This window comes from Mauremys mutica, chromosome 4, assembly GCF_020497125.1.
Source record: "Mauremys mutica isolate MM-2020 ecotype Southern chromosome 4, ASM2049712v1, whole genome shotgun sequence".
NCBI classification, from domain to species: Eukaryota; Metazoa; Chordata; order Testudines; family Geoemydidae; genus Mauremys; species Mauremys mutica.
The window spans coordinates 112,916,005-112,940,876 of record NC_059075.1 but is presented as its reverse complement, the minus strand read 5'-3'; the positions used below and the strand labels follow the sequence as shown (position 1 = coordinate 112,940,876).

At 45.5% G+C, this 24,872-nt stretch overlaps 1 protein-coding gene across 5 annotated transcripts in view; it reads left to right on the top strand.

Annotated features, from left to right (window-relative positions):
• The window catches only part of LRRC56 (leucine rich repeat containing 56), a 112,313-nt gene that overhangs the window by 27,291 nt on the left and 60,150 nt on the right, over window positions 1-24,872 (top strand). For 3 of the 5 annotated variants that reach the window (XM_045012665.1, XM_045012666.1, XM_045012664.1), the window contains one exon: window positions 12,749-12,836. The exons of 1 other annotated variant lie outside the window; for it this stretch is intronic. In XM_045012665.1, coding sequence (XP_044868600.1) covers window positions 12,749-12,836 — 88 coding nt within the window. Of the gene's footprint in view, window positions 1-12,748; window positions 12,837-24,872 lie in introns of those variants that run through there. One more of the 5 variants, XM_045012668.1, reaches the window with a different exon arrangement.

Here is a 24,872-nt window from a genome sequence, read left to right as displayed (position 1 = left end):
AGTCAAATGCCCTTCCAGATATTTCATGTTGTTAAAAATAATCTTTTCTGTGACATTCTATACCTTGGGGGAGTGTACTATAACCCCCATATTCCTCATTGTCATATAATCGTGATCTTACATATGCTGTAAGTTGGGGAATCAGCCAGACATTAGCTCCCCAGAGGCAACAGCAAGGAAAGTAACCAATGCCCGGGTGGAGTGTCAAACAATCCATCAACAGCCACTGTCCAGCAAGGGAACTACAATGCAATGACTCACCTGCATGAGGCCATACCAGGGGAATTGCTCAGCCTTGCTTGGAGAGACTCAGCAATGCCCCCAGACATGCCTGGATTTGTGCTCCCCAAGCACATGGACTGAGGGTATAAAACTGACAGAGTGGATACATACTGGGCCCATCTCCTGCCCCCACCTTCGCTGCAAGCAACTAAGGGCTTGTCTACACTGGCAATTTACAGCGCTGCAACTTTCTTGCTCAGGGGTGTGAAAAAACACCCCCCTGAGCGCAGCAAGTTTCAGCGTCAGTATAAACAGTGCCCCAGCACTGAGTGCCGCACTCCCAGCGCCGGTAGCTACGCTTCTCATTGAGGTGGGTTTTTTTAGAGCACTGAGAGAGCTCTCTCCTAGTGCTGTGTCGTGACCACATAGGGCATGTTAAAGCCGTGGCAGTGCTTTAGCGTTGCCAGTGTAGACTAGCCCTAAGACACTGAGAAGAAGACAAGACTCCATCAGAGGAGATTGGCCCAGGTTTAAGGAACAAACCTGTATATTAAGGACTGCAATATCCAGTGAGGTGAGAAAAACTGCTTAATCTAGATGTTGCCTTGTCTAATAGGGTTGAGAGTTTAGACTGCGTGCTTATATTTTCTTTTCTTTTGGTAACCACTCTGACTTTTTGCCAATCACTTAATATCACTTAAAATCTACCTTTTATAGTCAATACATTTGTTTACTTGTTCATATGTACTCACTGGTAAAGATAAAGTGTGGGGCAAATCTACTCAGGTTGGCAAAGGCTGGTGTATGTCCATTTTCCATTGTTGAAGTGGTGAACCAATTAATAAATTTGCACTGCCCATCCTGAGCAGTGCAAGACAGTATATTCCTGGGGTCCAGTGCTGAGCGATGGGGGGATTTGGCTGGTGCCTTTCTCTGTGTGATTCATGGGTGGGTCTGGAAGCACTCATGCAATCTAGCTGGGTGTGGGGCTCCACATGCCGTTGTGCTGAGTGATCACAACTCCTGGAGGGGTTGCTGCTGTTCACTAGCAAGGCATTGTGAGAGACAGCCCAGGCTGGGGAGAGTTCGGGGGGCACAGTCCCAGGCTGCATCCTGGTCCCAGGCTGCACCCTACAGGGATTCCATCACAATTTCCAGTTCTGAATTTCTGATGCTGTCAAGGTTTGTGTGTGTGATCTCTACAGCCGAAAGGAAACATTTTACTTGTCTTGATTTTTATTGATCTTGCTCCACTACCTTGCCTGATAAATTGCAGCAGTGTTTTGCTCTGCAAAGTGATATACACATATTCAGAAGTGGTTGTTACTTCCATTGCTGTAGAGAGGTTGGGATGTATTTCATGTGCTATATGCTCATTCTCTTGGGAGAAAAGAATATGTCGGAGGGTCCTGCATCTACAGATTGGATTCTTACTGAACTGACTAAATACTTTCCTTTTTTTGCTTGGCTGAAAGTTTGCCTCTGAGGTGTAAACAAAATAAATTTGACAAGAAAGCCACAGATGGAGCAAACAAGTGCAAAATCTTGATGAACAATTACAAGTGCGGTAAAGGTCTAGAAGAAGGAGAGAGAAGGAATTGGCTTCATTGGGATTTTATGACTCTCTGCACTAGTGTAGCTCACTATGGATGTTAAGGAATCTCTGTGCCAAGACCCCATTTAGTCTCAAGTCTTTTCTTCTATGCATTTTTACCTAATTTTTAATACTGTTAGAAAGTATAGTGAAAGCTTGCATCTGTTGTAATAGAGTGTTTATCCTGCTGTTTAAACATCTGACGTTGCACACTGAAAACATCCTGACAAAAATCTTGTTCATTTTTTTCATAAATCAGATTTTGATTTTACACAGTCATGTCTGCTTAGCTAATATACCTAAAAATTCTTATCATGTCATGAGTTTGTTGCCTCAATGTTGTATCACTCTAGCCTTAACTACTTGGTAGGTAAACAAGGTCAAGAATCATTGCATAACAAGTAGATCTTTTGGTATATCTTTTGGTGTATCTACCCATGGGGAGAGGGAGAATCTTTAAAACAAATTAAAAACAAAAACTGATATAAAAATGTGTATCTCTTCCTCACCCATTCCAGCAAAAACCTTGAATGTTGTATACAATTAAAATTGAGAATTTATTACAGAAAATGTAAGAACTGATATTGGGAGATGTTCAGCATCTCTTGAAAGGTCCTGAGTGCCGTAAATTTCTTTTGAATTCAGGGTCATTGAGGGTTCTCAGCAACTCAGCATGGAAAATATGCTGTTCAGTAGTTAAGCATTTAAGTGCCAATCCTGCAAATTGCTCCTAAGGTTCCATCCTCATCCTAAACTCCGCCACCAGTACCCTCTCCTACTCTCCACATAAAGGCCAGGAAACGCTCCATTCCCACCCATCTTCCTTCCATCCACACTCTTGATTATATGTTGGAGGCCCAGCTTAACCTCTCAGCATCAGCTGGAAGGGAGAGTAGGTAATGCATATGCACAAGGTGCAAGAATGAAAGTTGGTGTAGCGATGCTGGGTGTTTCCAGCCTATACATGGGGGGCATATGGCTGACAGAGGAAAGGTTCATAATGGAACCTTAACTGAGAATTTCCTGACTTTGTATTGTGTAAATTCTCAATTATAAAGTTCTAGTAAATTTCATTTTAAGAGGAATAAATTATTAGCCTTATAGCAACATTAACATTTTTTTGTGGGGGAATTTAAGCTACAGTTGGAAACATGAGCTTAGAATATCTGTGAAAAGGAAAAAAACATGAATGGACATGACTCCAGTATTTGGATACAGGTATAGTATTTAGTCAGAAAATCAGCTCACCATTAAGGAATTCTTAAATTTGTCAAATTAAGCAGAACCGGCAGAACAAATGTACAGCTTGGAAAAGCTTCTGTGACAACTGTACACAACTTGCTCTTCAAGGCTTTGTATAGCATCTCTGCTTGTAGAGGAGTGCATAAAAAATCTGAGGAATAGCGAAAACATTAGTTGTATGCACTAGTATTAAACAAATGTTATATGCCAGTTAAGGAATTTATATAGAGAGGTTGCAAGAGGGACTAGAATCTAATTTCCTAGCATTCCCAGGTGACCTGGCAGATGAGAAGCACTGCCAGATCAGAAAAGTTTTATTTTATGTTGTTTTGTTTTATTTTAACTCAGAACTCTATGTAAAATATTTATTGCCTTTACTTGTCATTAGCTACAACGAGTCAGGAAAAAGATCTTGGCGTCATCGTGGATAGTTATCTGAAGATGTCCATGCAGTGTGCAGAGGCGGTCAAAAAAGCAAACAGGATGTTAGGAATCATTAAAAAGGGGATAGAGAATAAGACTGAGAATATATTATTGCCCTTATATAAATCCATGGTATGCCCACATCTCGAATACTGTGTACAGATGTGGTCTCCTCACCTCAAAAAAGATATTCTAGCACTAGAAAAGGTTCAGAAAAGGGCAACTAAAATGATTAGGGGTTTAGAGAGGGTCCCATACGAGGAAAGATTAAAGAGGCTAGGACTCTTCAGCTTGGAAAAGAGAAGACTAAGGGGGGACATGATAGAGGTATATAAAATCATGAGTGATGTTGAGAAAGTGGATAAGGAAAAGTTATTTACTTATTCCCATAATACAAGAACTAGGGGGTCACCAAATGAAATTAATAGGCAGCAGGTTTAAAACAAATAAAAGGAAGTTCTTCACGCAGCGCACAGTCAACTTGTGGAACTCCTTACCTGAGGAGGTTGTGAAGGCTAGGACTATAACGATGTTTAAAAGGGGACTGGATAAATTCATGGTGGCTAAGTCCATAAATGGCTATTAGCCAGGATGGGTAAGAATGGTGTCCCTAGCCTCTGTTCGTCAGAGGATGGAGATGGATGGCAGGAGAGAGATCACTTGATCATTGCCTGTTAGGTTCACTCCCTCTGGGGCACCTGGCATTGGCCACTGTCGGTAGACAGATAGTGGGCTAGATGGACCTTTGGTCTGACCCGGTACGGCCTTTCTTATGTTAGGAAGAATAGCTTTCTAAACTAGTGCAAACTGTACCATTAAATCCCTGTCAGCCCCTTCTAGTGATAGGAGTGGTGCATAAGACACCATGGAGTATTTTGCTAAAAATACTGGTGGTTTAGATTACTAATTGTCTCTACAGTTTCACATGGGAAAATGCTTTGAGCCATTTGTCCTTTAGGAAGGAGGCACAGAGATGTCAAGTGAACTTTGTGTGTCTCTAACAATACATCAGTACTCAAGGAATTGCACAGTACTTTTCACAGAAATCTCTCCTTATAAATAAATAAATAGTACATGCTCAGAAATTCATTTGTTTAACCTCTGATGTATAGAAAAACTTAGGGCAGCCCATAGGATTTGCTCGGCTGGATCAGACTATTGGGTCATGTAATTAAGCATCCCACATCAGAAAGGGATTAATATCTGATTCTTCAGAAAGTAACCTGCTCTGCCCATAAAATACCTAGTTTTTGTGTGCAGTGCTTTATGTGGGTGTGGGATGGGGAATTCTTTCCTGATACAAACAGATGATCATTTTATCCCCTGAGGCATGAGTTTTGATTTCTTTACATTTATCTTTTCTCACAGTGATCATGAATTCATCCAGCCATCTTTCAAAACCAGCTGTTAGACCAGGTTGTCACTCCTTTCTGCCTGCTTTGGCTGGGACAAAGCAGCTGAAAACAACTGAAGATTCCTCTGGTGTAAAGGGATCCTCAGGGGGCATAGAGCCTGCATATCTAGCTTTATGCCCTTCCCCTTCCTGGCTCCTGGCACAGTAGACAATACTGGAGAAAAGAGGTATGGCAAGAGTGACTCTGTGCTCCAGCAGTTCCTAGCTACCAAAATGTCCGTTAGAGCTATGGACAGCCATAACTTTGAGCAGCCCTGAGACATCTCTAATTTATGCCAAAAACAGTTTCAGCCCTTGGCTGGTCTCAAGAACAAAGAGGTACAAAAATGACTTAGATCCAGTTTTACCCCACTCTCCACTTTCATCTGCCCCAAACATTTTTCTGCCCCAGCTGAGATCTTGCCCATAGTGCTTGAGCTTTACTACTTATACTTACACTATATTTATAGCAGTAAATTCCACAGGTTGTCTGTATACTGTGTTGTGATGCTCTCCTCAGGGCAGCCCAGAACTATAAGCCATTGTGTTACCCCTCTGCCTTATCAAGAGTGAGCTTTGCTAGAGATTACACTGTGTCAGCTTCCGGCCACGTTAGTCTGTTTGGTTCCCCTCCAAACTCCTCAAGACTCTGCCAGTCTAAACCTTGCTTTGCTAATTACTACTTGCAAACCCAAGTTCCTGAGTTCCCCAGAGATGTCTCTGTACTCTCCAGTACCTCTCACTGAGCACTCACAGAAATTACTAAGTTCACTGTCTCTGGAGAAACAGTATACAGTCAGGTTTCAGAGTGGTGGCCGTGTTAGTCTGTATCAGCAAAAACAACGAGGAGTCCTTGTGGCACCTCAGAGACTAGCGAATTTATTTGGGCATAAGCTTTTTTGGGCTAAAACCCACTTCATCAGATGCATGGAGTGAATAATACAGTAAGCAATAAATATATTACAGCACATGAAAAGATGGGAGTTGCCTTACCAAGTAGGGGGTCAGTGCTAACGTGGCCAATTCAGTCAAGGTGGAAGTTGCCTATTCTCAGCAGTTGACAAGAAGGGGTGAATATAAACAGAGGGAAAATTACTTTTTTGCAGTGTTAATGAGGCAAATTCAATCAAGGTGGACGTCACACATTCCTAGGGTGACCAGACGTCCCAATAAAATTGGGACTGTCCCGATCAATGTTTGGTCGTGACTGTGGGAAATTTCCGGCACTATTATGATGGGTCTCGCGCTCTCTCTTCCTTGGGGGGGGTTCAGGGTGCCATTTCTTGCCCCTAAATTGGGAATATTAATTGCCCCACTAGTGTCCTAGAGGAGGGGAGTGGAGAGGGAGGGACCAGGGCCCGTCCTCTACTCCAGGTCCCAGCCCAGGGGCCCTGAGGATAGTGGTGAACCACTTGAACTGACGGTTCCTTCCCCTGGGCTACTTCCTCTCCTGCCCTTCAGCTTGTAGGGGGGCTTCCTGCCCTCCCTCTGCACAAGCCAGGTGCCCCTTACCTATGGTCTAGGACTTTTTAGCCCACCGCTGCACTTCTCCAAACTGTCCTCTGCTTCAATACCAATTCTTTCTGTTCAACTCCTCCAAACTGAATGATTGAAGCATGGGTTTTTATCATGTGACTGACTGCAGGTGCTCTAATTGGCGTCAGGTGCTCCAATTGGTGTCAGGTGCTCTAGTTAATCTATAGCAAACTTTCTTCCCTTTACAGGGAATAAGGCTCCCTTCTAACCCTCTCCTGCTGCCCTCTGGCCATGCTGTATCACAGACGCAATTTGTCACGATATTTTGCGGCACTCTGCTTTTTTTTTTCCCCACCGCCGGCGACCCCCCCTCGTGTACCGATATTTTCTTCCTCTCATTTGGTCACCCTACCCATTCCCAACAGTTGACAAGAAGGTGTGAATATCAACAGAGGGAAAATTACTTTTTGTAGTGACCCAGCCACTCCAAGTCTTTGTTCAGGCCTAATTTGATGGTGTCCAGTTTGCAAATTAATTCCAGTTCTGCAGTTTCTCGTTGAAGTCAGTTTTTTGAAGTTTTTTTGTTGAAGAATTGCCACTTTTAAGTCTGTTATTGAGTGTTCAGGGAGATTGAAATGCTCTCCTACTGGTTTTTGAATGTTACAATTCTTGATGTCTGATTTGTGTCCATTTATTCCTTTGTGTAACGACTGTCCAGTTTGGCCAATGTACATGGCAGAGGGGCAGTGCTGGCACATGATGGCATATATCACATTGGTAGATGTGCAAGTGAATGAGCCCCTGATGGTGTGGCTGATGTGATTAGGTCCTACGATGGTGTCCCTTGAATAGATATGTGGACAGAGTTGGCAACGGGGTTTGTTGCAGGGATTCATTCCTGGGTTAGTGTTTTTTTGTGTGGTGTGTAGTTGCTGGTGAGTATTTGCTTCCAATTGGGGGGCTGTCTGTAAGCGAGGAGTGGCCTGTGTCCCAGGGTCTGTGAGAGTGAGGGATCGTCCTTCAGGATAGGTTGTAGATCCTTCATGATGCGCTGGAGAGGTTTTAGTTGGAGGCTGAAGATGACGGCTAGTGGCATTTTGTTACTTTCTTTGTTGGGCGTGCCCTGTAGTAGGTGACTTCTGGGTACCCTTCAGGCTCTGTCAATCTGTTTCTTCACTTCACCAGCTGGGTATTGTAGTTTTAAGAACACTTGATAGAGATCCTGTTGGTGTTTGTCTCTGTTTGAGGGATTGGAGCAAATGCGGTTGTATCCTAGAGCTTAGCTGTAGACAATGGATTGTGTGATGTGGTCTGGATGAAAGCTGGGGGCATGTAGATAAGTATAGCGGTCAGTAGGTTTCTGGTGGTGTTTATGTGACCATCGCTTATTTGCACTGTAGTGTCCAGGAAGTGGATCTCTTACGTAGACTGGTCCAGGCTGAGGTTGATGGTGGGGTGGAAATTGTTGAAATCCTGGTGGAATTCCTCAAGGGCCTCCTTTCCATGGGTCCAGATGATGAAGATGTCATCAGTGTAGTGCAAGTAGAGCAGGGGCGCTAGGGGACGAAAGCTGAGGAAGCATTGTTCTAAGTCAGCCATAAAAATTTTGGCATACTGTGGGGCCATAGAAGTGCTGCTGACTTGAAGATATAAATCATCCCCAAATCTGAAATAGTTATGGGTAAGGACAAAGTCAGAAAGTTCAGCCACCAGGTTTGCCGTGACATTATTGGGGATACTGTTCCTGATGGCTTGTAGTCCATCTTTGTGTGGAATGTTGGTGTAGAGAGCTTTTTTGTTAGTCTCTAAGGTGCCACAAGGACTCTTCGTTGTTTCTACATCCATAGTGACTAGGGTGGTGTTTTCTGGAAGATCACCAGTGGATTGTAGTTTCCTCAAGAATTAAGTGGTGTATACAGTCAGTTGGTTTAACGGAGGACTCACATTTAGTTCAGTATAATAGCACTAAGATGGTTTATAGTAAAATTATAAATAAGTTTATTAACAAAGAATAGACATTTAAGTGATACTAAGCAGAGGTAAGAGAAACAGAAAATGGTTACGAACAAAACAAAAAAACACATACTTTCCATCCAGTGTCTAAGTCTAACTTTAGGAAGTTTGACAAAGTGGGAATGTTCTTAATGTTTTCTCTTTCTCTGAATACTGTATGGGTGCCTCAGTTTCCCCTATGCATTTCTTAAGTATCTAGGTGGTGGGATAAGAGTGTGTGATTGTTGCAGAGCCCTAGAGGGCCAGTGTGAACTGTCTGCACAGAGAATGGCTGACATCCTGTCTCCTGGCAAATCACGCCCTGCAAGGTGCCAACTAAAGGTGTTGGAGAACAAAGAGATCAGGTGGCCTCCTTGCCCGGGAAAGAGACAAAGGCCAGAGTTAGGGCTAGAGGGGGATTCAATTTGGAGCTTGCTGGGGAAACGGAGGGAGGCCCAGCACTGTGGACTAGGTTCCCTATCCCCCAAGATGGACCTGAGTGAGGGGTCCTGTTGTCTGTACCTACAAGCTCTGGGCTTTGGCTGTATTCCTGTACAGCTTTGGGCTGTATTCCTGTCGTCTAATAAATCTTCTGTTTTTCTGGCTGGCTGAGAGTCATGGTGAATCGCAGGAGGTAGTGGGTGCAGGGCCCTGAGTCCCCTACATTCCCTGACAGCAAGCTATATTTTTCTCTTAAACAGTTTCTCACTTACAGCAGCTCCTGCCCGTCAGGCCAGGAGGATCACCCATTCACTTGCTCAGAGGGTGCTGTTCCCTGTGTACCCTAAGTGATAGATAACTAGAGGGTTCTCTTCCTTTCTTTTCATAGTCCAGTAAGATTTTGAAAAATATTCTTTGAAAAGTAAACCCAGACAAAGTTCCTCTTCCCTGCTGGGTTGTAGACGCCATGCTGTCTTCCTCATCCTTTGGTCAACTTTTTTTTCCAGTTGGCTTAATCACTTTGTTTACTTTAGATGTAATTGTACTTCCAGTGTCTCTGGCCTCACCTTGCTCAATTTACATTGGCGACACAGGCAAACAGCTGAAATAACTTTCCTTTGTCTAGGACAGGCTTGATTTATGCATTGTCTCCTAAACACATTTTAAGAATATATTTCCAACATGCATATTTCATTCTTTATCCACAACCCGTACATACAAAAAAAAAGGTTTGGACGGAATGCTGCCCCTTGGAATCTGCTGCCCCAAGCACCAGCTTGCTTGGCTGGTGCCTGGAGCCGGCCCTGCATGTTGATATGAAAGACGCTTCATATTTCCAACTACTTTAATATTCCATGAAAAATGCCTTTGGAATAGGAATTTCTCCATCTATTCTTCTTCTCTAACTTCTTCACAACTCAACTGCCCTCTATAACTGCCCTCTCTGCCTTCTGTTTGCTAAAGAGCTTATATGCAATGTTGTTGTAGCCATGTTGGTTCAAAGATTAGAGAGACAAGGTGGGTGAGGGAGTATCTTTAATTGGACCAACTTCTGTTGGTGAGAGAGACAAGTTCAGAGCTCTTCTTCAGGTCTGGGAAACATACTCAGAGTGTCACAGCTAAATACAAGGTGGAACAAATTGATTAGCATAAGATTTCAGGGAACCATTCAAGGTGAAGTGACCCGTTAACACCCCTCCAGGAGGGAAGGGAAGTGGGAGGGGAAGGCAGCTGCAGGGGCGGGAGTTGTTAGTGGATTATAGATTGTTGTAATAAGCCATAAATCCATTTTCTTTATTCAGTCCGTGATTTGTGTCTAGCAAAGTTATGAATTTAAGCTTCCAACAACATCTTTAGAAGGTGTTGTGCAGGTTTCCTTTGAGGAGGAGGACTGATAGGTCAGATATAAAGTGATTGCTTCACCTGCAGGTGAAGATGCTCTTTTTAATAAACTTGCATACTCTTCCTGTGGTAGCAGTGTCACTTGCAAGGGGCTTACCTGCTCTGCTGCTGTCTGTCATGCCAGGTACTCCTTCCTCATTGTTGCCTGTTGTACCAGGTGTGTCATGAGGTTGGTTCCATGGTGATTTTAGTAAAACATGAGCAAATGGAAGAAGCTCAGCTGAGCTGATGGAGTTAAGAACTGGGAGCCAAACAGTTAAAGTATTTGGAAGACTCTCATGAGCATGTTAAATAATAAAGAAATAGATACTCACATGAGCACAATATGCTCCCCCCCATGCTTAGTCTGCATGTTCCTGGCTAGACACACTTGGCCTGGAGCCATAGGTGTAATGATGCTGTCTGTGGTAAGCTTCTCTCAGAGCCCTACACAGAGCAGAAATCTAAGGTACTTTTTGAGCTGAAATCTGAGCAGGAGTTAATGATGCTAAAAATAAGGCTCCAGCAGAGTCCTGTCAATGGCTTTTACTGCATAGCCACAACAAAGGGGAATCAACAGCAGCACCACTCCTAAGAGAGTCCTGGTGGAGGTAGAGGCTGGGAAACTGTGCAGAGGGAATGCAGAGGACGAAAGAGAGTCCTTTTCTGCAGATCTTTGAATCTACTAAGTTTACAGGCCTCCTCTGTGAATTGCCACAATCTCCTCCTCCCTGAGAGAAGGATCAGAAATGCTAAAGCAGCTGAGCTTCCTAATCCAGTTTTACCCTTCCATGGGACTGTCACATGGCATCTAGCACTAAACCAGTAGGTGCACAAACCATGTCATCTGTTGGAAAAGCTTACTGCAACAGGGAGTGTAACAGTGAGGAATTTCTGATTTATTTTGAGGATAATGTCTCTTGGATTTGAAGGAAACTACCTCCATGGAAGCAGGGCAGTTTCTGTGGGAGACAAATATGAGTGCTTCTCTGTGGTGGTTGTGGCAGGGACACTCATTGAGGTTCTGGATGTGCTTGGGGAGCTTTAGGCTAGCGCTTTACGCCTTTTTACCTCTCGCCTAATAAAATCTAGTGGGAACAAAATACATTCTATACATTTTAATGGACCCAGTGATCTTAAAACTGTAGTTTAAAAATCAGTTTAACAAATACGCCACTACCACGATATAACGTGACCCGATATAACATGAATTTGGATATAATACGGTAAAGCAGCGCTCCGGGAGGGCTGCGCACTCTGGTGGATCAAAGCAAGTTCGATATAACGTGGTTTCACCTATAACGCGGTGAAAAAATTTAGCTCCTGAGGACAGCGTTATATCAAGGTAGAGGTGTACTTAACTCAGTTTTTTTGTATTAATAGTGTCCTCTTTTAATGAAGAAAATTATTAGATGCACTAGGACTGAGTTTGATCCCCTCTCTGTAAGTGGACATGGCCCATTAAAGTTAACCATGTTGTGCCTACTTATATCACATCTCAGTTTCCCACATCTCTGTGTTAAGTGTCTAAAGATATTTCGACACTTAACTCCCATTGAAATCAATGGGAATTAGGTGCCAAATACCTTTTGAAGATCAGGGATTACATGCTTGTGTTTTTTCCCAAAACACATAAATAGAAGTGGACTCATACATATTGTCTTTCCATAAATCATTTCCCTGCCATTAATGTTATTCTCTGGATTAAAACAAAATAAACAAAGTATGCTGTAACTTTTTTAATGTTAAAATTTCTCCTGTACATGGGACCAACTAATTGTTTTCTGCTCCCCCATCCTCTTCTTAATACAGAGGCAAAGGACAACCCAGATTGTATAAAGAAGAATGCCAGTATGCATGTGCATGCTGACTGTTGGAGCTTTTGGTTGTTTTGAGCCTGATCCAGTGAGGTATTGAGTGCCTCTTGCAAAGTATGGAATGCTTTCAGTTCGTATTATTTAGCACTTCACAGGATTTAGCCCTCTGACCAAGATCTTCAGAAGTGACTAAATATTTTGGGTGCCCAACTTTATAAAGGAGCCTGATTTTCAGAAGGGTGCGTGCTCAGCACTTTCTGAAAATCAGGCCCCATTAAGACATTTCACATTGGGCACTTAAAAATCACTAGTCACTTTTTACAGTTTTTTTTCCTAAGAGTGTAAACAGCATGACTATGAAAAAAAATATTATATTCATCTCACTATATACATGTCCTTGATTGCAGTACGCATCAAGAGCAAAATTCATCCCTGTGCAGAGTCCTAGCACAAAGCTTATGTAGTGGTTGAAACCACAAAATAATGCTTCAGTTAGACTTAACTAGTGTGTAGATCTTGTGCTGGGTCTCAGTGCAAGGGTGAATTTCACCCTGAGTGCAGATTTTTTTGTCACTGTAAACAATACAAGTGTTACATGCAATCCGGAGTGATTTGAAACTACTGGAAGAAATCAATTTAGAATATATTGGAAGATGGCCATTGTGATGTGGAGAACATGCTGCCAAAGTACTGGTTGGAAGCATTTCCACACCCTGTTACCTGCCTTACTCTCTGCGAGTTCACATCTATTTCTTCTTATCTTTACAGAAAGTGCTGACAGGGGTAGATGATCTGCAGCAAGTAAAGGCCCTAGAGATGCGTGTGGACACGAGAGAGAACAGCTTGGGAAACTTTGGTGAGAAAACACTTCATCCTGTGCTTAATCTCTTACCATTTTATTTATTTTGGCGTGAAGGAGAAGCATGCTGAACATGAGGGGCTGGTGGCTCAGAAGGCAGTGGAATGTTGAAATACAGTCTTGTTAGAGATTTTCTTAAAACACAGGCATCAGTCAGCATCTTGTCAGCTTTTTACTGTGAAGAGCTGAATAGAACCATAAATATTATATGTAAACAGGATGAACAATACCAGTTCAATTTCAGATCCATTCAGTTTGCGCTGCTTGTAGCTGGACGATAAGATTTAGCTGATTTTGTTTTTCTGGTGTCTCATGCCTGATTTTATGCTGCTAGGATGAATAATGCTGCACTCAAAGGAAAACAAATAGGAAAATTCCAGTCTAGTTTAATTACCACTATTCCTGGATGTGATTGTTCAGAGACCTGTGAGCCAACTTCAAAATCACGAACTGCAGTAATCTTGAAGAGCTGCATTCAACACCCATAGTCTTTAAACTAGCGTGTGCAAGGTTTTCGGATCCATTAAGGCTGCTTTATGCTATTCCAGGTGCACAAAACAGCCTAAACTCATCTTAACTGCCCAGTAGAAGATTTTACTTGTAAATGGAAATCTTCTGGTGGCAATAGGTCCATCCTTTTGGTCCCTGATATAAAAGATGTCTGGGGGAAAGGGGGTACAGATAGGGGCCTCTATGTTCCCTGGCTGGTGGAACAGCCCCCATGGGCCATATGAAATGGGGTGAAAGGTAGTGCAATCCTGAGGCTGCTGATCAGATCAGAAGCTGCACAGTTCCAAGCTTTTTTTGGCCATCTTTGCCTTCCCATTCATAATCCTGCAAAATGCGCATGTTAGCCAGATCAGGCGGTCAGTCCCTTTTTATTCTTCAATCAATCTGTGGTAGCAGATGCAACAGAACTAATTTCCTCTTGTCCAGTTGTAATCATTGACAAGTCAAGTGACCAAGGTGTATTTGTTATCTCACTGCTATAGAGATTGGAAGATCCCAACTCATGCTGGCCTGCTTTCTTTTGCATAGAGTCAGTCTGTATCTGCTTACAGTACTTAACTATCTCATCCAGTCCTGTTAAAAATGGCATGTCTAACTATGCTAGAGAATGGGCTTGAGAGAGATTCTATGTGCACCACAATTTTGATGAATGCTGTCAATACTTGTCACTTATCAGTCTTCCCTGTGAATGTCAGTGGGCTTGAGAAGCAGGAAGTGAGGTACTTTGAGAGAACTCCTTGTACAGGAAAGTTTACATTGAGCTTGTCAGCGCCAACCCCCCAATTCTTGTTTAGCCCTTTCTTTCAGCAACATGCTAATTCTTATCATCACCAAAAACATCTCCTCCACCGTGTTCCAACACAGAAACTATGGTACAGTGGGATGGTCTCGCTCCCTGTACCCAGAGACCAACTCCAGGAAGTGGGTGGCAGGGTATTTTCACTCAATGAACTCCTTCTCACTTGCAGTCCACCAAAGTCTGTGGATGGCCACCTTTAGTATGCAAAGGCTGATCTTTTGAAGGAAGCCTTTTAATTTGGCAGAGATTTTGAGATAGTGGGTTGAGAAGTAAGGTTGTACGAGAGTTGTGTTGATTTGCCCAGCCATTTTGCACCATTTTCTTTGATAATTTTGATGCACAGATCTTTTTATGATATGCACATGATAATTTAGTGTATAATTAAATCCATCTCCTTTGCAGTTCATAATGCACTCAGATTTCCCTAACGGAGATGATGCATTGTGGGGACATGCAGGGTCATGTGCCCACACAGATTTGCTGCTTGGCTTGTACTGTGCATGCTCACACAGAGTGAACATGCTCAGTAACCCTGCTGAAGACAGCTGTCCTCACTGTCCCCCTCCACTATCGGCAGGAAATTTCCTTTTGCCATTTCCATTCTTTTCTTCTCCAAAGCTGAGCTTCCATTCCTCCATATTTTTCCATTGTGTATGACAAGCCAGTTACAAGACATGCATCCTCCATGCCTTTTCAGCAGGGTGGTTGTTTTAAACCTGTCGCCTCTTCCATTGCCTGCTTCAGTCATTATCTCTGCTGTCTGTTCTTCCTCATATGCTTATGCAAAAAAATGGATCTATTTATTAGATCTTCCCAATCATTCAGGCTAGAAAGAAAGAACAAAGAAAACTGTTTATTTACCATCTCACTGTTCTCTTTTCCTCTCTCATGTGTTCCCCTCAGGTATAGTTCCCTTTCCCTCCTAGTACTGGAATAAATCTGTCACTTTCCAGTCCCTTCCTTAGACTTTTGCTAACTTTTCTGGATACAGCGCACTATCTCTGGGTTGCATGCAGACACTGTTTAGTCCAAGTCTACACAGGGAGCTGGCCTTTGGATCCTACAAATCCCATAGCTGTACGTCCCCACTGACTTTGAGTACTGCAAAATATCAAGCCAATCTGAACTGTAATTTTTCATAAGTAACTTTAGCCCTTTTCCTTCCAAAAACAACCTGGAAAATGGCAATAGGTTTGCCACTTGGATTATTCTTAAATTTCACTGGTCATTCATTATCTCCCTCTACCTGACAGCTATATGGGGCTGGGTTTTTTTTTCTGTTTGTTTTTTTGGACCTGTGGAATGGGGCCTGGGTTTGTAGGGTTATCCCAGGACAATTTGTCTCTGTGGAAGGGGCAGTGCCACCTAGGCTGCCACTGAAGGTGCCAGACTCACTAAAATACCTGCCCAACCAACTGCATTTGAACCACTTCTTTGCTGAGCAGCTATTGTGGCCTCTGGTAGCTAATGTGAGAGACAGAATAGACGAAGTAAGTGAGTCCTGCATTCTAAACCTGACCATGACATTGATTTTCTCTTTGGCCGTAGTCAAGTCACTTAACCTCTCTGCTATATAAAGTCACCAGACTTTACATGGAAACCCTCCAGTAGCTAGGGCCCTGGCAGCCCCCAAATCCACAATTTATATGGAGAGCTCCCTCTTGAAAATTTTTAAGCATTGATAGCTATGTACAGACCCCAGCAGGAGCACTCAAGATCCACATCTCCCAGAGCACAAGGTTAGGGTGACCTAAAGGTCTCCCCTGTTATATAAAATTGGGGAGTTCACTTTTGGGGAATGGAGGGCTTTAACAAATAATCCAGTTGACTTTCTCTCAAGTTGTCAGACCAGCCTTATGCACAGTGATATGATCCTGGTGGAGAGGAGCTGGTTATAGCAAAGAAAGGGTGTGTGCAAAAGTATTATAAGATAGACCCTTGCAAAAATGTTGTTACATGGACTATTTTAAAGTAATTTTGGGCTTTATGCCAGCAGTTGAAAATTAAGCCCCATTATTGTTTCAGGCTGTTGCTGAAGTCTCCGGTGGTTTGTTTTCTGTGTGTCTTGTTGAGTGGCAGGCAAAAAATTGAACTCTCCTGCAAGTCTCTTTTCAAGGTCCACAGCATTTGGATTTACTTGTGCATTCTTCTTTAGCGGCACGTGGTGTTTAGTTTAGAGTAAAGAAGATAGACTATTTTTTTCTCTGTGTTTACCCCTTCAATTTTGATTGCTGACAGATCTGGAACTGTATTCACAACCAAGTTATAGAAATCCCTGTTTAAAGTAATGGTTGATACATTCATCTAAGACATTACATGGCTTCTCTTATGGCTAGATGATTTTAATCAAGTTGTCCACAATGCTGTGCATTGTGCTTCAATTGTTGCCTTCTGGCAGCCATTCTTAGGCCTGGTCTACACTAGGACTTTAATTCGAATTTAGCAGCGTTAATTCGAACTAACCGCTCAACCGTCCACACCAGGAAGCCATTTAATTCGAATTAGAGGGCTCTTTAGTTCGAATTTGGTACTCCACCCCGACAGGTGGAGTAACGCTAAATTCGACATGGCTAGCTCGAATTAGGCTAGGTGTGGATGCAAATCGAACTTAGTAGCTCCGGGAGCTATCCCACAGTGCACCACTCTGTTGATGCTCTGGACAGCAGTCGGAGCTTGGATTCTCTGACCAGCCACACAGGAAATGACCCGGGAAAATTTGAATTCATTTTCCTGTCTCGGCACTTTGAATCTGACGTCCTGGCTGGACATCGGGGCGAGCTCCGCAGCACCTGCAACGAGGCAGAGCTCTCCAGCAGAGGAGTCCGGCCAATCCAAGAATAGAAAGAGGTCCCCAGCATGGACAGACCGGGAAGTCCTGGATCTGATCGGTGTGTGGGGCGAGGAGTCTGTGCTGTCGGAGCTGCGCTCCAGCAAGCGGAATGCAAAGACCTTCGAGAAGGTCTCCAAAGCAATGATAGAGAAAGGATACAGCCGGGATGCAATGCAGTGCCGCGTGAAAATCAAGGACCTGAGACAAGGCTACCAAAAAGTCAGAGCGGCAAACGGACGCTCCGGAGCCCTGCCGCAGACATGCCGCTTCTACGAGGCACTGCATGCCATTCTAGGTGGGTCTGCCACCACTGCCCCACCAGTGACTGTGGACTCAGTGGATGGCATAGTGAACCTGGACAGTTCCTCCTCGATGTTCGCCGATGTGGAAGATGAGGAACGGTCTGTGGAGGACGGCGCAGGCGACAGCGAACACAATACCGCTTTCCCTGACAGCCAGGATCTCTTCATCACCCTCACAGAGATCCCCTACCAACCCTCCCCGGCCATTAACCCGGACTCTGAATCAGGGGAAGGATCAGGCGGTAAGTGCTATAAACATGTAAACATTTATTTTTTATAAAACAGGTATAAAAAAATAGAAATACTATATATAAAATTTTCAATGAAAAACTATATGAAAAGTAGGTCCACACATATAGGGATTGAACAATAATCCTCCAGGGACAATTCAAGAAAGGTCTCATTTAGGTCCTCGAAAAGCCTCCGCAGGAGGTTCCTGGGAGAGGTGCCTTGTTGGGTGCTCCATGGAAGCACACTCTTCCGCGCCAGGACATCCTTATGTAGATGGGAATCATCGCCTCCACAAGCATGGCCGCATATGGTCCTGGTCTCTGCAGGGCTTCCCTTAGCATCCGCTCTTTGTGACTCCGAGGGACCCGCATCAGGGTGATCTCGTTCATGAAATGCTTCATCTAATTAGGGCAATTAGTGTATTGTTACTGTTGTGAATGGTTGACTTTTACTTTGCATAACAATGACCCTCGCTTAACAGCCACGTGTTGTAGGCCACATAGGAAAAGCATACATTGATCTTTCCCGTGCACTGGCGGGAGTGGCTGGAAAAGGGTCAGATTTCCAGATTGCCTTTAGCGGGAGGGCACAGCTATCCATTAACTGATAAGCAGAATGTACTGTAAGGCTTACCAGGACTGTCTGCTAGACGGATTCAGCTGTCTCTCCCCACTTGTCCGCTCTCCTGTGCAATGCCGCAGCCAATGAGAGCGTATTCCGAAATCTCGAACTTGTCCTGAGATCTCGTGAGACTTGTTGCCCTGTATGGTCTTGTTCAGAGAAACTGACTAGACTGTGTTCACTGTTCGCAAACATGTATCTGTTCAAGGAAATCAGTTACTTTTCCCATCACACAGCTTCGGCTCTTTCCCGGACTGCCCCGGCATCCCCCTCGCAGAGGCTGGCGCAGATTAGGCGGCGAAAGAAAAAGACTAGGGACGAGATGTTCGCGGAACTGATGGCTTGCTCCAGAGCCAAGGCGGCAGAGCAGAGACAGTGGAGGGAGACCCTATGTCAACAGCATCGCACACACATCGAACGGGAGGACAGGTGGCGGCAGGAAGACCAGCAGGCGACTCAAACGCTGCTTGGGCTAATGAGGGAGCAAACGGACACGCTCCGGCGCCTTGTTGATGTTATGCAGGACCGCAGGCAGGAGGACAGAGCCCCCCTGCAGTGTATCTGCAACCGCCCTCCCCCGCCAAGAAGTCCTGCCCCCCCCTCACCCAAAAGTACAAGACGGAGGGGCGGTAGGGGCCGTGAGAACTGTCACTGCACCACTGCATAGCGCTAATGTACCACACACCTCTCACGCTATAAATTTGTAGAAGTGCTTCCCTTACAGGCTCACCCAGTCCCAAATCCAAGTTTCATCCCCCCAGTGTGTATTAGATTATTAAAAGCTGTTTGCTGTTATTCACTGTTTCGGTCACGTCTTTCGTGTCAGAGGATTTTTTTGTGTATGGGGGGGAGGGGATTTATAATTGCACGGTATAGCCTACATTACCAGGGTACAGACTTGGGGCCATGATCAACTGCAGGGCACACACACACTGCAGTCAGTAGGCACCAGGGTCACTCTGTGTGGTGTATGCTGCCCCGGGTCATTCTGTGATGTGTATGCTTGTCCAGGGTCCTAGCGCCTGCCACCCCCTTAATGTTGAGGCACGCTGCCCTTACCATGCACTTCCACCGTAGCAACGAGCCTCTCCGCTGCCCTGAGCCCCAACAAGAGCCCTCATCCACGGACAGATACTCACCCTTCCCCCACACCCCTCACCCCTCCCTATGCCCAAACCCGCAGCCCACTGCCGTCATCCAAACCCCTATCCAAAGAAGGCACCACTCGCCCCTTCCTGCAAACCCACCCCTTCCTGCAATCCCTCCCCTTCATGCACAACCACTTGCAACCGTCCCCCACCCCAGAGACCTATGTAGGAGCAGGAGGATGTCATTCCTCTATGGAACAAGCGGTCTGTACATCAGTGCACACCGTGCCCAGCACAGTATGCGTCCATGTTTCAACACCTGAACAGAAATGCAAAGTAAAACAAAGATTTATTAATAATGAGTGTTACAATTAATTTGCTTTAAAACGTGCTTTGGAAGTGGGGGAAACTTGGAGAACGGGGTATGTAACCGCAGATCGAAATCGACACATACAGACACAGGCCCAGGGTCAGTTTCTCTTGAAAGCAAGTGGAGAGTCATAGGTTACCCTGCTCTCCGAGGAAACTTGCTTTCAAAGCCTCCCGGATACACAGCGCTTCCCGCTGGGATATTCTCTCGGCGTAAACTGCAGCCAGGCGATTTGCCTCAACCTCCCATCCGGACAAAAAGGTCTCGCCCTTGCTCTCACAGAGATTGTGTAGCACACAGCAAGCAGCAATAACTACGGGGATATTCTTTTTGCTGATGTCCGAGCGAGTCAGTAAGCTCCGCCATCTCCCCTTGAGACGTCCGAAAGCACACTCCACCACCATTCTGCACTTGCTCAGCCGGTAGTTGAAGAGTTCCTTCTCTCTGTCCAAGGCGCCTGTATAGGGCTTCATGAGCCAGGGCATTAGCGGGTAGGCTGGGTCCCCGAGGATCACTGTAGGCATCTGCACATCCCCAACCGTTATTTTGTGCTCCGGGAAGAAAGTACCTGCCTGGAGGCGTTTAAACAGACCAGAGTTCCTGAACACATGCGCGTCATGAACCTTGCCCGCCCACCCAACGAAGATGTTGGTAAAACGTCCCCTATGGTCTACCAGTGCTTGCAGCACCATTGAAAAGTAGCCCTTTCGGTTAATGTACTCGCTGGCCTGGTGGGCTGGTGCCAGGATAGGGATGTGAGTCCCATCTATAGCCCCACTGCAGTTTGGAAATCCCATCGCGGCGAAGCCATCTATGATGTCCTGGACATTTCCGAGAGTCACTACCTTTGAGAGAAGTTGCTCAACGATTGCGTGGGCTACTTCAATCACAGCAACCCCCACGGTAGATTTGCCCACGCCAAAGTGGTTCGCTACTGACCGGTAGCTGTCTGGCATTGCAAGTTTCCAGAGGGCTATGGCCACTCGCTTCTGCACACTCAGGGCTGCTCGCATCCGGGTGTCCTGGCGCTTCAGGGCAGGGGACAGCAAGTCACAGAGTTCAAGGAAAGTGCCCTTACGCATCCTGAAGTTTCGCAGCCACTGTGATTCATCCCAGACCTGCAGCACTATGCGGTCCCACCAGTCCGTGCTTGTTTCCCGGGCCCAGAATCTCCATTCCACACCATGAACTTGACCCATTGCCACCATGATCTCCACGGCGCGGCGTAACCTGCTTTGTGAGAGGTCTGCGCCACTCTGTGAATTCCTGTCCTCACCGCGCTGCCGGAGCCTCCTCGCACAATTTCTCAGCAGCTGACTGTGGAAGAGGTGGACGATAAGGTGCGAGGAGTTGACAACGGCCATAAGTGCAGCGATGATCGCAGCGGGCTCCATGCTCGCAGTGCTGTGGCGTACGCGCTGTAACCGACAAGAGAAGGGCGCGAACAGATTTCCCGCTGGAGCTTTCAGGGAGGGAGGGCGTGATTGACGGTTCAATGACAACAGTTACCCAAAAGCACCCTCGACACATTTTTCCCCCAGGAGGCATTGGGAGCTCTACCCAGCATTCCAATGGGCAGCGGGGACTGCGGGAACTGTGGGATAGCTTCCCACAGTGCACCGCTTCCAAAGTCGACGCCAGCCCCGTTACTGTGGACTCAGAAATTCGAATTAGTGTATTTACTGTGGATACACAAATTCGACTTCATAAGGTCGAATCCACAAATTCGACTTAAGTAGATTCGAAATAGTCTTGTAGTGTAGACAAGGCCTAAGTTGGATCCATTCATGGATCTTTGCATAAGGAGTCAGGATCATTGAAACAATTAGACAGACAATGAACTCTTAACATCAGTGAAGCAATTGTATATGTAGTATTAAAACTTAAAGGGAGAGCCTGTAGTATTGGAGAGAGATGTTGTAAAATCCTAGGAAATAAGAATCTTGTTGGGAGAATTTTGCCCTGATGCACATGGAATGCTTTTTCTGTTAGTTCGCTAAAGAGCCCATTAGAGTTAAACAGTTTAGAAGTTACCACAGCTCGCATTACCATCAGATAGCTTGCGCCCAAGAGCAATAGAATTTCTGAGATGGAGGACTGGGTTAGAGGAAAGAAGTAAATAACTATCTTGGCTTGTCATTCTGACTGTGTCACCCTTTCTACCTTCTTGAATCCCTTTTCCACACTAACCCTATATGCATGGAATAGAATGCCCTTCCCGAGCTAGTCTGCAAGGCCACTCCCCTCCCCTCAGTCACATCCCCACTTAATACCCATTTCTACGATGATGCTCATAAGAAATGAGTCAAACACATTTATTAACATACTCTTGTTTTAATACATTTTTTGCTTAATCATCCTGTGAACTAGCCTTTGCTGAGTAACTGCTTAATTTTACTGGTGTAACCTAAGAAGAAGGATGGCATTGGTCTTGTTAAGGCACTGGACTGGGACTGAAAAGATCTGTCTTGTGGTTTCTGCTCTGCCATTTACTTCCTTTGTGACCTTGAGCAAGTCATTTGATCTCTCTGCTCTTCAGTTCCCCATCTGTCAGTTGGGGCTACCAATACTTCCTCTTCCCCACTCTTTGCCTGTCTTGTTTATTTAAAATATAAACTCTCTATAGCAGGGACTATCTCATATGTGTCTGTTCAATGTCTAGCACAATTAGCCCTGATCTTGGCTGGGCCCTCTAGGTACTACCATAGGCATGTGCAGCACATTTCATTAGGGTGTGCACCCAGGGACCCCTGCCCTAGCCTGCCCCCACCCACTCCCTCCTACTTCCTGCCCCCTGACTGCCCCCCTCAGAACTTCCAACCCCCCCTCCTTGTCCCCTGACTACCCCCTCCTGGGACCCCTGCCCCTAACTGCCCCTGGGACCCTGCCCCCTATCTAAGCCTCTCTGCTCCTTGTCCCCTGACTGCCCCCCTAGAACCCTACCCCCTACCTGTCCCCTGACTGCCCTAACCCTTATCCACACCCCCGCCCCCAGCCAGACCCACGGGACTCCCATGCCTATCCAACCACTCCCCGCCCCCTGACAGGACCCCCAGAACTCATGACCCATACAACCCCCCTGCTCCCTGCCTGCCCCAACTCTTCTCCACACCCCTGCCTCCTGACAGGCCTGCCCCCGAACTCCCAACTCATCCAACCCCCCCCAGCTCCTTGTCCCCTGACCACCCCTTCCAGAGACCCCCACCCTAACTGCCCACCCAGGACCCTCCTTGCTCCCTGTCCCCTGACTGTCCTGACTCCTATCCACTCCCCACCCCCTGACAGACCTCGGGACTCCCATGCCCCATCCAACCCCCCCTGCTCCCTGACTGCCCCCTCCAGAGACCCCCTGCCCCTAACCACCCCCCCCCCGGGATCCCACCCCCTATCGAACCCACCCTGCTTCCTGTCCCCTGACTGCCCCCACCCCATATCCAACCCCCCCGGCCCCGGACCCCTTACCATGAGGCTCCTAGCAGCATGTTCTGCTCCACTCAGAGCCAGACATGCTGTCCTACGGGAGCAGGCAGCCCCGCCCCTCAGAATGCTGCGCGCGTGGTGGCATGGCTCTGGATGAGCGGGGAGCATGTCTGCCTCCCCGTGGAGCCAAACACTGCCCCGCGGGAGCGTGCAGCCCCAGCCCCCAGAGCACTGCGCACGTGGCGGCATGGCTCCAGAGGATGGGGAAAGGCAAAGGAGGGGCTGGCGGCTTGCTGCACTCGGCTGGGCGCTCCGGCCTGGGAGCGCAGACCCCATGGCTTGCCGTGCCGGGAGAGTGGGGCCATTTTCCCACCCCTGCATTAGGGTGTGCCTGGGGTGCTACTGTGCTACAAATAATTCTCTTCCAAGCCTCTGAACTGTTTTGTTACCTTTTTCCTTGCATCATGTCTGACATTAGATTGCTAGCTTTTCAGGGCAGGGATCATGTCTTATTTGTGCTGTGAGGGACATCTAACATACTTTTGGTTGCTATAAAATAAGAAGCAACAAGAGAATATAACTTAGTTTCACACAGCGCTTTACATATTTAAAATGCTCCAAAGACTTTTGCAAAATAATCAGATAAATATTTTCAGTGCGGTCTGCAGTGCCTGTATAGAAAAACACAGACACCAGTATGTGGATGATAATAGCTCTCAAACAGCATTGGACAGATCACATAAGTAGCTCATTTGTTGAGAGATGATTCATGGATGTGCTGGGGATGGGAGTATCCCAGGAGGCCCTGGTCAAAATTCTTCCATCAAATAGAAAGGAATGTTGGAATGATTTCCTTTTTCTGGACTATTATCATTATTTATTATTTGTATTATCTTAATGCCTTGCCAGAGGTGGCTTATCCCTAGGGCTCACAAAAATACTTTTCAAGAACATAACTGATTAGCTTTACAATGGCCCATATGGCATCAAACTGATGATGCTTTTCTTATGGTTTGGAGAAAGGGTTAAGGCTGCAAAGTGACCGGAAGGTTTGTACTGGGGAATTCCCCCTATCTAGGGAAATTTCCACTGGTAGAAAACTGGTGGAGGTAGAACCATACCAGGTCTGTTGCTCAACTCTACCAGCTTCTGTGTCTGTCACCTAAATAGAACATTTGTTTCTGACAATTTAAAGGGGTTCTAGTGTACTGTGTTTTATAAAATATGTCATACAACTACACCATATAGTGAAACCAGGATACCCATAGACACCATTTTAAAATCTTTCCTTCATCTATGGTAACTAAAACAAGATACATTGCACTGCATTATTAGATCTAGAATTATTCAGAGATTAATAGAGATGGTGGCTGAGATACAGAATTTGTACCTGTAACCAAATTGCTCCAAGGTTTAGGGGAGTTTGGTTTTGTGGTTTTGGTTCAGATCTGCCTCTAGAAATAAGTGAAAAGGAAAATGTTCCATGAGATCAGAGTAAAGAATTTAAAATAATTAAATAAAGGTTACTCATGATTATGAAACTTACAAAACCAAGCAGTAAACAATAGATTATATGCAGAAAATACATGAAAGTAGATAATAACAAAATAAAGGTAGGGTTTTTGGGATCTTAGTCAATGCAATTATAACTAAGGCTATGTTTTAGTCACAGGTATTTTTAGTAAAAGTCATGGACAAGTCATGGGCAGTAAATAAAAATTCATGGCCCGTGACCTGTCCATGACTTGTACTACATACCCCTGACTAAATTTTGCAGGAGGGGGGGCAGGGGCGCTGCAAGTGCTTGGGGGGTCAGCCCGGGGGCGCCGCAAGGGCTTGGGGGGCACAGTGGGTGCTCGGGG